At 38.2% G+C, this 12,990-nt stretch overlaps 1 protein-coding gene across 3 annotated transcripts in view; it reads right to left on the reverse strand.

Moving 5' to 3' along the window:
• KLHDC1 (kelch domain containing 1) overlaps window positions 1-12,990 on the reverse strand; it is a 34,101-nt gene that overhangs the window by 2,369 nt on the left and 18,742 nt on the right. For 2 of the 3 annotated variants that reach the window (XM_075504008.1, XM_075504006.1), the window contains exons 8-10: window positions 9,242-9,300; window positions 4,357-4,469; window positions 3,505-3,577 (exon numbers count right to left, since the gene is read on the reverse strand). In XM_075504008.1, the coding sequence (XP_075360123.1) occupies window positions 3,505-3,577; window positions 4,357-4,469; window positions 9,242-9,300 (245 nt within the window). Of the gene's footprint in view, window positions 1-3,504; window positions 3,578-4,356; window positions 4,523-9,241; window positions 9,301-12,990 lie in introns of all 3 variants that reach the window. The other variant, XM_075504007.1, reaches the window with a different exon arrangement.

Raw genomic sequence — 12,990 nt, forward strand, 5'->3', positions numbered from 1 at the left:
TGAATGATTACATGTCATACAGAACAATGTATTTTTGTCATTATTTGACTCTTCTGTACTCAACTTATATTTACTTTGTCTTATTTATCACTACTTCAAAAAAGTTACAGTGGAAAATTTTTAGAAAACAAAAACGATACAAACCAAGCTTTTGCCAAGAACAGCGTTTCTTTTCCTTTTTTTTTTGTTTTTAAATTTTCCACTATTTCTTTAATTCGTAACTACAATTCTAATGGCTTTAAGATTGTGGGGTTTTCAGTACTGACTCTCATACCTGAACACTAGGATGAGAGCTTCAGAATATCCTGTTTCAGTTTTACGCTTCCCCCAAAGATTCCTGGGGATCATCTTCTGTGTGTCAATTACATCACGCCCACAAGTAAGTTTTGTGTTGTGCATATAAAAGCACATGGTATTAAAAAAAAACACAAACAAACAAAACCCAAAAAAACCCAAACCCAATCCAAACCCTGACTTGTATACTCTTGCTTTAACAAAGATTCTGCTACTTCAGCAGCTACACCTCGCTAGATTCACTTTTTATTGTTAGCAGATCAAAATCGGTAACTTTTCTATTGGTGTTTCACCACTGAAGTAAATATCACAAGAGGATTTTCACCACAGAGCTCTGGCCCTTTAAGTCTACTTAACCAAAATAATACGCACCACTAGAACTTTCATGCACAAGTAAACGTTCTCACTTTCTTACTCCATTCATGTCAGTAATTATTCACCATTCTCCTTAGGCTAAACTGTACCCCACCTTTTCTCTTCCTCATACCTGTAGATAGATCTGTCTCTGCCTTATCTGCATTAGGGAAACTCTGGCCTGGACTTCATCACCGAAGAACACTGGGAAGCCTTTCCTGCCTTGACTTTGTTGACATCCTAGCTCGCAACCTGATGCTTTTTCTACAGACTGACAGAGTTTATGTCCTCTCACAGCTGCTCTAACTTATCACCTAAACATTCTAATAAAGCATGTTATTTACATTACACAGATGCTGAATTGATGTAACCTTTTTACACAGCTCTTCTGGCTAGAATAACAGAATTACATTGTAATGAAAACACTGTGAATCTGTAAGTTAAACATACAATTTGTTCTGCATTTTAACCTGGCATGCAAAATGTTAGCTGAAGTACAACTGATGGACAGAAAGAAGAAAAATATTTTCTACCAATACAGAATCACAGATCTATAACCTGGGAGACAATTTTTTAGAAATTACCAAAAATGAAGGTTGAAGGAAATTATTCTTTACAGAATTTAAGGAGGGAATCAATTTTGCAGAAGCATCAGGAAAATACACTAATGCATGTGTGACATACCGTGTATTATTATAAAATAACAGACATATATAAAAGGAGGGCACATATACGTAGTATTGCCAGTGCATTTGAAGTCCTGCTGTAAAGTCGTATGAGCGACAGAACTGACTTAAACCTTTTTCAGCTGCAGAGATCCTGCAGTAATCCTGTGTAAGAACAGGGATACAATTATGGTACAAGGAAATACTTCACACTCAAACTAGTTCAATATATAGACAGGCTTTTGGTATGGCTCCTTTTATCCATGTTTCTAAGACTTCCTGAAAAAGGTTATTGAAGTATCTTTTTTTTTCTTTTTTAAAAAGGGGGAAGGTTATTTACTTCAATAAAGAATTAGGTCAATGAAAGGCAACTGTCCTCAGCCTACAAACTGAACACCAAAATCTTCAGATGGTGGAGAACCATAGGATACATTCGGACTTGAGGGAACTCTGAGACTCTTGTCAGCACGTGACCCAAAAACTCTCTTCTCTTAGGAGGGTCTGGGCTGTGTGTGCAGCAGAGTCCTCAGCAAATTTAGCAGTGTCAACCCCAGGAACCCTCCTTGGCGCTTCTACTGCAGCAAGGAAGGTGGCTTGCTCAACAGCCTCTCTGCCAGCACAGCCAAGTGACAGTTCACTTTGTAGCCCAGTATGGGATCTGCCCTTGAATTGCCTGAAAGCCCCTTGGGGTTCAAGAGTCACAGGTCCCCGACATCCAGCACTATCACCACCTGAGGCACAAACGTTATTTCAGCTTAATTGCAGAGTAAAGGCTGAGCTGCAGCTCCCTGGGCTGCTGCCTGTAGAAGGAGCGCATTCTGTCCCTTCCTGATCCTTTTTCATGATGCACCAGTAAAAATAATTACACAAGGCGAGACAGTCCACTTCAGCAGTTAACTTTTATGAGACCAGCCGTGTAAAGAACTGAACACAAAGGCAAACCTGATCCTTGACTGCTAATGATATGCTGTGTTATTTAAGGCAGTCATCAGTCCCTTCAGCAGTTCACTGATTGTAAAAAGACAGAAAATACTCTATGAAGCTAAGGTGTAAGTTTATTTGGGCTTGAAAGTTTGAAATATAAGAAAGCAGAAAACTTGGTCTAACAGTGCTGTTATAGTTAAAAGACACCCTAGAATAGGATAAAACAGGAAGAAAATTAATTGAGGTAAAGATATTTCAGTAATAGAAAACAGAACATAAGGCAGGAAGCATGCAAATGCCAGACCAGAATTGTACACTATGCTAAAAAGAACAATACAAAATTGTGCTGAGAGTACCTGGGTGAATGTATAGAATGAATTCCATGAAAAGCTGATTATTTACTGCAAATATGTACAGCAAATCAGTTCAATAGCATTTACATTATAAATACAGAGACTGCTTCAAACACTGTGTTAAAAAAAAAAAATCTGTGCTCTGATACAGCAAGCACCTGTTTTCAATGGCAGCTTCTGAATAACCTCCAGGTTCAGAACATGAAACCTGCTTTCTGCAGTCAGAAAGAATCAATCTTTTGCTGTAGTCTTAACCCAGAGAGGGAAGGGGAACAGAGTCTGGAAGAGACAGTATTGTTCCCAGTGTGAACAATACACATTCTAGAAGTAGGTCCTTTTTGGTTGGCAGTTAAGTCCTCGAAATAACAAACCTCCACAGTCATTGACTGTTTAGTACTAAATTCAGTTTTGCAAAACTGTAATCATAATTAGCTGCTTCTGCTCAGGGGAAAAAACCCAAACAAACAAGGTGTTTATAATCGTTTTGAATCCTGAAAGGTGCATCAACATTTTCATGGTTGTCTCCCCCATGTTTCTAATAATGTATCAACATGAATCAACTTTTATTATTCTCATAGGTTATTAATTCCTCAAAAGTTATGTGATATACATTTTCTTATATAGAAATAATTTGGCTATAGAACACCAGGTTAGTTGGACACCCAGATCCTTCATCACAAAAAAAAAAAAAATCTTTTAATGCAAGTAAGCATCAATTATAACAAATATAGAAAGTAATAATGCTATATCAGGTATGAATGAATGTAAGTTAGTAAAGCAAACTATTCAATCACACTGCATTCATTTTCTAAAATATTCTTATAATGTAGTTTAAAAATACTGTTCAATAATTTAAAATGACGTAATATTTTAAAATGCCTATATTTCAGCAAGCATTATCTATTTCTGTATACCTAGGCCTACTCTTAGGCAAATGGGTAAGTTGTTTCCATCCATTTGTTGTAATGCTGTGAATCCAGCCATCACCTACAAATAAGAACATACATTAGTACTTTTTCTTGGGACAAAGTCTTACCATTTTTATTTATTTATACAAAAAGCTCTGTGCTCCAAGAGGACATTATATTAAGATAACAGTAACATCATCGCTACATTAACTTGCATCTTGGCAGTTTTTGTCATTTAACTTAACCATTCAGTCACAGAAAGCTCACTGCATTGAAATCTGGAATTAAAATACACTTACTTTTTTTCTTTTAGATATATTGAGAAAACAGGTCAATGCCCCTTTGAAAATCACCCCCTCCCCGTGGAATATATGTGTGACACATAAAGCTGTTTTCACTAATTTCAAATTTTTTCATGGAAAGAAGTTGCCTCTTCTAGAAAAGGAACTCTATAATAGACTATGCTACTTCCTATTTAACATTCTGTACCTGTGATTTGTTATTCATCCACAAATCTACGTTACCTTGACATTATTATTTGTATCTTCTTACTGCAGTTGCTATTGATATCAAAAGCTACCCCTTGTTCATATCGGAATGCGTGAGACTCTTGCCTTTATTCTTTTAGATAATAAGACAGTTTGATGAAAGATTTATTATCATACGTTCTCACTGTACTACACAACGTGCTCCTGCATTTCCATAAAAATAATAAGATAGCTAGAGAAATATTCAAGCGCCATAACAATTTTGTAACAAGATTTAGGTCTACGTAGTTTGAGAAAGACAACAAATGTGCATACTATATGAGGTTAGTACTAAAGTGTACAATAGAATTATAATCTCTAAATTACTTACTTAAAGGAACATTATCAGAACTTAGTCCACCAAAAAGGAAAAGTCTGTCATCTCCTATCGGCGTCAACGTGTGCCAGGATCGATCTTTTGGTTTCTCTCCACTGATATTAATTCTTGGTGAAACAAATAAACAAAAACAATTTTTCAAAGAATGCTGCAAAGTAACCTGCCAGAAAATTTAATAGTTAATTTAGTTTGTCCTAGAAGAAGCCTGGCTATTTTCCCAGTGAAAAAGCTGCACTTACACAACCTGAATTCACTCTCGAGAAGCACGGTGTTCAAATCTAACCCAAGTAATTTCTTGTAGTAATTGTTCTCTGAACAATCAGTTTATAAATATCACATGTAAGGACAAAAGCATTGATTGTTACTTTGTTTGTTTTCTTAAGATCACTAAAGCCACTCCTTAATGTGCAACTGAAGGCACTTAGGACAGCAAAGTAAGGCCTATATATTCAAATAAACTGCACAGTACATGTAGGTAAACAGACTCAGTTATCTGAGATAAAATTTAATGAATCCCAAGGGGCTACAGTCTCTCCACTCCTTGGAAAATGATCTTAAATGATACAAGGGTTGTGGCTTTACCTTTTATCCAAAAGCTACTACTTCTTCAACCATTGTGCCTTTTAACAACATAGTGGTGGGTCACCCAAACTTAGAGGTAACTCTTAGTAAAAAGTGGAATTCCTAAGTACAAAACAGATGTAGGTTTACTATTCTAAAAATCTGGTCGTGTTACAAAAATATGGTTCTTCCAGATTTTATCTATGGATTTAATTTTAGCTGCACAATTAGGTATGCTTGAGATGAAAATCTGAACAGCAAAGAACCTGAACATAAGGGATTACTTATAGTGGGCGGCCTGAATTCACATCATCTTAGTTTAGGCACTTTGGTGTACAGCTGTCTCAAGAGAATCCAGGAGAGAAGAGTAAGGACCTCCAGAGGGCATCAGCCCACCTAGTATCTGGATACTAAGCAAAGGGGCAACTTCTGTTGTAAACTACCTAAAGTTAGACACAAAGAATCTAGGCCACCGCACACTCAGGTGCGGTGCAAACACCTGTAAGCTCTCTTGCGGGGTCAGAATCTTAGTCAGAGACTGTCCAGAGCGGCTAAGAAAGGAATGTTCAATCCAGGTAGACTATATCTCAAAGAACCAGTTACTTTTTTCTTTCCTCCACTTTGCTGAAGTGAGGTGAGTGTAAATATACAGAGATGTGTGCTCAGGCTACAATATGAACAGTGCAAACAAGAGACAGTGATCTATATTTCCTTTATAATCAATGAAGAGAAATGGGTCCTTGAAAAGCACAACTCATGATTTATTTTAGATGTCTACCTTAGCAGCAGTTGTCTCGTGCCTGAGAAGTGCCTATTTCTCTTAACTGAGCACAGAGGAAGCCTAGGGTGAGTAATACAGGCATCTGCATTTCAGCTAGAGGAATTTCACTACTGGTGACTGCTAAGTAGTTCTCCATCTGGAAGCAGAGACTGAAGAATCATAGCTAATTAAACAGTGATTGCAAAACTGTCCTGCTAAATTTGGCACTGAAGTTGAAGCCAAGTCACAATGTTTGAGTGCCTGCTTTGCACAACTCTTGTATAAGATGCTTCTAAAATTGGCAAAAGAGGCAGACTGTGCTGAGATACAACAGGCTTTGATGTTTAGAAAAATATATACCAGATACTGATGGGTGATAATGCTTCAATCTTTCAGGCTACTGATACAAAAAATTATCACAGTAACAGAAATAACATAATACTGAACATTTTGAATCACAGGTCAGTGGAGCTCAGGGAAGGCAAGGTAACTTCTGGGTAGTGGCAACTAAAATAAATATTGCAGTCTCATGCGGGAAGATATTCCTGGACTAATAGGTTAATATTAGCAATTCCTTAAGAAACCTGCAGAGAGTTGAATAAGAAGAAAACTTGACATGACTGGTTAAGGAACAGCCATGGGGCTTTAAATAAAATCATCATTGCATTTGGAATTTTTCTTTGAGGAGAGGATATCCAACAAGTGAATTTGAATGTTGGACTGTACAAACCAAGTCCTCCTCGCTAGGAGATCTGTACTTTACAGAAGAACTTCAAACACCTGCAGTCAACTTGTCTTGGTCAGCAGCATTCAGACAGCCAAACTTTTTAATCTGTATTAAATCCTCGAGTCTCATTTGGTGATAATTCACCTGGGCAATCAAAGGCAATTTCTGCAGCTGCAGAATGGCTGTGATAATTCTGTTACCAAGATCAGAAAGGTTGTATCCTGCCCAATTTTTAATTCATCAACGAATCAAATTTCAGCAGAAAGGAATTTGAAGCTATAGCATAAGAAAGGAAAGGTTCCTTGCAAGAAACACCTAGAGGAGAAAATACTCACAGACAGCAAACAGGTCTGAAAGAATCTCCCCACCTGTAAAATACTGGAATGACACTAGGGCTTTTTAGAGGCACTCTTCAGCTGGAAATGGGATTGTCTGATTAGAACTATTCAAAACTATTGCTGGTACTCAATATAGAGTGATTTTCTTTACTTCACACTCTTAATACATAACTTTATTGGTCTCAGCAAGCATTTCTTTGCTATATACATTTCAGACCAAAAAAAAAAGAGAAAACGACAGAACAAAAACCCCAGCCTGTGTATCTACTCTGTCTTGTTTTACAATGTTTGTGTGTGGAATCATGGGACTTCTGGGACCAAGTTCCTTATATTGGAGATGACCCCTCCAAATGCCCAATTTCTAATACAGCCACCGCTACTGATGTTATGAAAGTAGGTGTGTAGCCAGAAATAATTTTCCAAACAATTTGTGCAAAGACAGACTGTAAACTGAAGTCAAAATGTAAATACTAATTTGATATTGTCCTGAAAGAGACACTGATTTTTGCTCCTCTTGTAATCAGGAGATGAAATCATGCTAAGAGGTATTGTACATTTGTGCATGCTGATAGGTGGCCTGGTAATACAAGATGATTTTACCATAGTAGGCAATTAATAGCCACAAATAAATTATTTGGAGAAAACATCATCTAGCTCTAGGAAAGTACCCCTTCCCCCCCCCGATTTGCAGTTGACAATGGCTAATCTAAATTCTGCCATCTGTGATAGTCTGAATTATATTTCTCAGGTTTCCACAAGATCAGTCCCTTTAGTAAGGGAAGAACAGCGCTCAGGCCTGTGAAGCTTCCTATAAGGCCAGCCTTTGCTTAGTTACCTCTCTAGACAGGAATCAATATGAACGCTTTACGTCCTGCGAGGTGCCACCACAGCACCAGACACTCTGCAAAGACTCTTTTCTTTCTAATCTCTTACATCTTTTTTAGTCTCTCTTAAATCTCTTTTTTCAGTCTCTCAAAGACTCTTTGCAGAGGTGCTATAGAATGGCTGGATAGTAGGCTCCTAAATTTATAATGATCAGAGTCTATATAAATCATGGGTAAGTCTTGTGAGCTATTCTTGGATCACAATATAGAAATAATTGAGTATTGGAACAATCTTCAGTTTTCAGGGATGGCTGCATTTAGTATTACCATCCTTAGTCTAAGGATGTGTGTATGTATGTAAAGTCAGCCTGTTGTATTCAGGTCAAGAACAGAAAACTTTTTAAAAACTTCAGTGTTAGCTTTCATATGCTAAACAAAAGGGAACACTGGCTGACAAGGACTAAGACAGAACTTTGACACTGACACTCCTCTTTCAGGGCTTGAAGTTCCTCTCATTGACTTGTCACTCAACTGTCACAGGTTTCCTTTTTTTAAAGCAACATAAAGCAAGCCAAACAGCAACTGCTCATGCAACAACAACAACAAAAGCAAGCAGCTAAAGCAATAATCTGAATAATCAATCCACTCAGAGACAAAGTTCACAGTCTAAGAGGGGCAATGCTATCATTTAGGTAGAACACTGTTAATTTTAAAACAGCCAGAAAAGAAAAAGGGGAATTAAAGTGATTAGTTAATCATAAGTGGTAATTAAAGAAATCTTCAAAAAGAAGTTTTTTTGAAAGGACACTGTGGGACTTCTTTGTCCTGCTGCCATCAGCAGCAAGAAAGAACGGACGGAGGATTGTGTCTACTCCCTCGCTTTGCTCTCGGCTCGGAGGGCAGAGGAACACACTTGGTGCAGGATCAGATCAGTAGTCACAGGTGATGAACCATGCCCACCATAGGTAATGAAGCACATAAAGCCCTGGAGCAGGACCAGTACTGACCCATACTCAGGAAAGGTGTATTTCATGGCCTTTTACAAAATTATTAGGTTATCTTGAGAATAGGAACAGAACAGTGGTTATCACCCATCAGTTACTGTTTATCTCCTGGTTCGTCTATCAGCTAACAATATATCCACTGCTTCTACACGTGCAGTAGGCACTATCATAAATGCTACAGGCAAACAAACAAATCTTAGGAAGTATATACTAATACCTGATTTAGTTTAAAATGGAAATATTTAGGTCATGCTTTTTGCTTGATTTAAAAAAAAAAAGAAGTTAAGATGCTTATCTTGGAAGGGGGAGAGATCTTTCCCCATTCTGTGGCATAACAAGCCCAATATAGATAGTAAAAACAGTATTCAAAGAGACATCAAAACTAAAATTCCATATGGATAAATGTACCCATCTTGAAAATGAGGATGTTAAATCACTACATGCTGTGCCTAAAATAGCATCATCAATGCTTTGGTGCAGAACAGAAAAAGCTTAGTAACCAGTATCAAATTAAATTAAATTGAAATCACAATATAACAGCTGTTAAAATAGTCCCCAAACTCCCATTCTCCTCTTGGAAAAGCTACAAAATTAGCACTGGAACTATTTAACAATATGTTTCAATCTGCTACATTCAACTTTAAGTGTTATAGAGAGAAACCTACCTTCCAGACCAAGTCCAAGTGTCTAAATTCAGGCAGTGCAAATCATTCATTCTAGTTTGCTAAAACAAATAAATAAAATCCCAGTTGTGTTATATTAAGCAAACAATGAGCAAACTATTTCAGCGAGGCCTTCCCAGGACAGAATATTCCAAGTAACAATATTTTGAAGAAAATTGTACCCATGTGCCTTAAAACAACTCTGTATTAAGTGGCAGATGAAAAGCCTTTCTTCTCAAAAAACCCATGCAACTCTCAGAAAACTACCTGTCAGGAATATTTACAGTAATGCAATGGCAGTATGGGGCCAATTTGAGCTTTTAATAGTGAAAAACTACGGGATATTCAGTTCCTGCAAATGTATTCCATTTTCATCCATAGAATTCATGGCACGTAATTGCAGAAGGTGTAATACTCTACATATAGATTCCCCTCACTATTTTTCTTTGCGTTCTGATCAGCACTATGCATCCTCCTGCCTGGTCACTTATTCCTTGAAATATTCTAGTAGGTACCATACTCTGTACATGACATCCCACAAAAAGTTCATCACATCTGTGTTTTCTCTTTTCCAGAAGGCAAGCCCTTTCACAGAGTTACTACTAGCAACAACAAGGTTTTATGACCCTTTAGCATTTGCCATAAAAATAATAAAATGTGTCAATAAGAACAATGGGAAATCAATACACTTGCATATCTGCATCTGTTCTGGGATGAAGAAAGTAATTGCCTTAGAAACATAAAGGGGGGGGGATATATAAGAAAGAATTTTTTTGCTTTAGATTGTAGCAATATTTTCAATGGCTCGCAATACACTTGACTGATATTTGTGACTCCCCTAGGTACTACAAAACAGTATCTGAGAAGTAGGGAAATATATCTTGCCTTACCTTACAATTTCTTTTCTCCTAGGGTAGTCCATAGATCTATTAGAATAAGCCTTTCTCCAGCTTGCAGATCCTTTGAGGCAGAAACTAGACTTGTCATTTAAGTCAGAAGAGGAGTAGTTTGACCCCTGAGAACTCAGCCAGTTAGGGAGTTTGAGAGGCTTCCAAAGCTGTCCGCCAGAGCTATGGAAAGTCTCTCAGGGTATTTTCAGGAAACAGCAAGGTTTTCAGGATAGCTATGGCCTTCTCTGATCAAGTATGTGCTAGCCCTTTTCCGTCCAAGGGAAGAGAACATTAACTAGCATTTTGGAAATGCCTTCAGAGAGGCCAATAGGCTAAAGAAAAGCAGAATGTGAGGGCTTTTGTGCATTGCCTGAGAAACTTCATCCCTGCAAGAGGGCGAATGTAACAATAAAGTATGGTCCAACTGACAGCTGATGGAACAGATCTGTCTTCCATGACAATTCTATTCAGTTTCCTGCTCCTTCAGATGGCTTTGAAGGAGATGAGGAACAAATTATACAAGCAGAAAGCAAAATGCAATTACTGAGTATCTTCTGCTGTACCTGTACACAGCTAGACACTTGGGGGTAGGGTGGGGAAAAAGCAACATCCTGGCCTCTGGAACTAAAAATATTTAATCATCTTGAAATAACACAGTTTGATACAGAGGACATCTATTAAAGAAAGGGAAGAAAGAAAGGTGCTGTTATGTTGGAAATTAAGGTTTCAGGAAGATTCTGTTCAAGACCTCCTCGCTGACTTTCCTTTCCTAGGCATTAGGCAGAAGATGGAGTAGTTTTCAGTTTCTCGGTCCCTGGGAAATCAATGTATTATAATCTTTACATTCTCATGAGTCAACAGATTGACAGACGCATAATTACATCAACCTCATTTTGAATTCAAAACACAGCATCAGTTGGACATTTGTGTCTACGATTCAGTCCTTTAACATAGCTTTAACAAATGAAAATGCCTTTCTACCCAGCCCGTATTTGGGAAACTGTAAAGCACGCAGTCAGGTCATAGTATCGTCACTTGCCACATGCAAAGTTTTCTTGCAGTTTCTCATGTACTTCTAAGCGCTACCTACTATATTTAATCATTTAGCCAATAATCCTAAATTATTCCTAATTGGCTTAAAAGCATCAAGCCTCATAAGAGGGTTTGCATTTCCCTTTGAGCTACAAGGACTCCTTAGACATCCTACTTACTTATGGCGTGTTCATTTATTTGCAGCCTAGTAAACATTAACCAGGATCTGCTTTGTCTCAGGATTAGCTTTCTAGCATGATGAAAGGCATTAAGGTTGACATATTTACAGCTCACTGCTGTTACAGTAAACTCTGTGCAGCTCTCCATTCTGAGATTTACAATCAAACAGCTATTACAGCTCAAATCTTGGTAAGAGAAGGACTGCAATTCAATGTATCTTCTCATCTTCAGTGACAGAAAGGATAACAGGAAATAGAAACATGCATACATTAAGGCATCAGATGTGTGAAGAGCTGCTGGAAAGACTTTATTACTTCACCATTCTTTACATGAAAACTTTCCACTTAAATCAAACATGAGACTTGCATCAACTTTTGGACTAACTCTCCTTCCTTCCCACTTTCTCCCATTTCTGTTTTTTCAGGGGCTTACCTGGAGGAACAGAGTCCACATAATACTTCTGAGCCTGTTTTCAAATGATTCCTGGTACAATTGATTTTGATCATCATCATCATCTTCTTTTACCAGTTCTAGCTCCAAGTTTGGAAAAAGGTGCCCTTTCCTCCCAGAAAGATGAATAGGAGAAGCCTCATGACACTTCCTGGCCCTTTCTGGTTCCTTGTAGAGCCTTTTCCCTGGGAAGATTTGTATTATGGTGAACTAGAAGGAGGAGGCGGCGCAGAGCAACCCCGTATTTGCTCCTTAATTTATGGAGAAATGCAAGACTTCATCCTCTGGGGAGGAGTTACTCCTGTTGTCAGGAAATGTAGTGTTTTTCTGATGTCTTTAGCTTTCCTTTCCTGTTTCATGACTTACATGAATTCCTCAAGCCCCACTGAACGTTCCCTAACCTTTGTAAGTTTCCTTCCATTTATTTCTAGGATAGAAAGTGAATCAATACTAGAGTATCACTACAGTGAAAATTACACTTGCTGCTCTCCTACAAAATTAAATGTAGCTTTCCAAAATTTCACTCTTCTCTGACATTGTTCCCAAGCGGTTTCACTGAAATTTAGCAAATGATTATTAAGAAAGCTGATGCTACCTGAGAAAAACCTTTTCAGATCAGAGCCGCCTTGTATTTCTGAATCCTGTAGTCAAATAGTCAGAGTTAAATAGAAGCCAGAGGGTGTGACCCCTCGGGGCATATCTAATCATGCAACAGCACAGTGGAGAAATGACGGGTGAGCTCCAGTCTACTAATAATTTCACTTGCAGAGGCTGCATGAGAATCCTAGCTTGAGTTACAAAGCAGTTCAGTTGCAACAGGCACAGCGTAGCAACCCTAACTAGCTTGGACACAACTCTCAATGCTATTCTGCTTCTGGTGTGAAGACCTCTGTAGCACACAGAGATAGCCCTTGCTAGCAAAAAGCCAGAGGGAGCAAGGCTTTGAAGGCTGAGGAAGTGTTCAGAAATAAATGGTAGGCCAGAAGGTCCTGAGCTGCATGTTACTTCTTCACATCTAGGTTTCTTTTCCCCTCATGCCTGCAGGCTTGCTAAGTGAGGAACAGGATTCAGTTCAGCTGTGGTTAGCAAGAGTTCATTTGTACAGCAGACATGAAAGAGCAAGTCCATAGCAGAGGCATAGGGCTCGCTTAGCCTGCAATGGCTAAGCCTGACACACAAGATTCAAGTAAGACTAGATAC

Source organism: Mycteria americana, chromosome 5, assembly GCF_035582795.1.
Source record: "Mycteria americana isolate JAX WOST 10 ecotype Jacksonville Zoo and Gardens chromosome 5, USCA_MyAme_1.0, whole genome shotgun sequence".
Lineage (NCBI taxonomy): Eukaryota > Metazoa > Chordata > Aves > Ciconiiformes > Ciconiidae > Mycteria > Mycteria americana.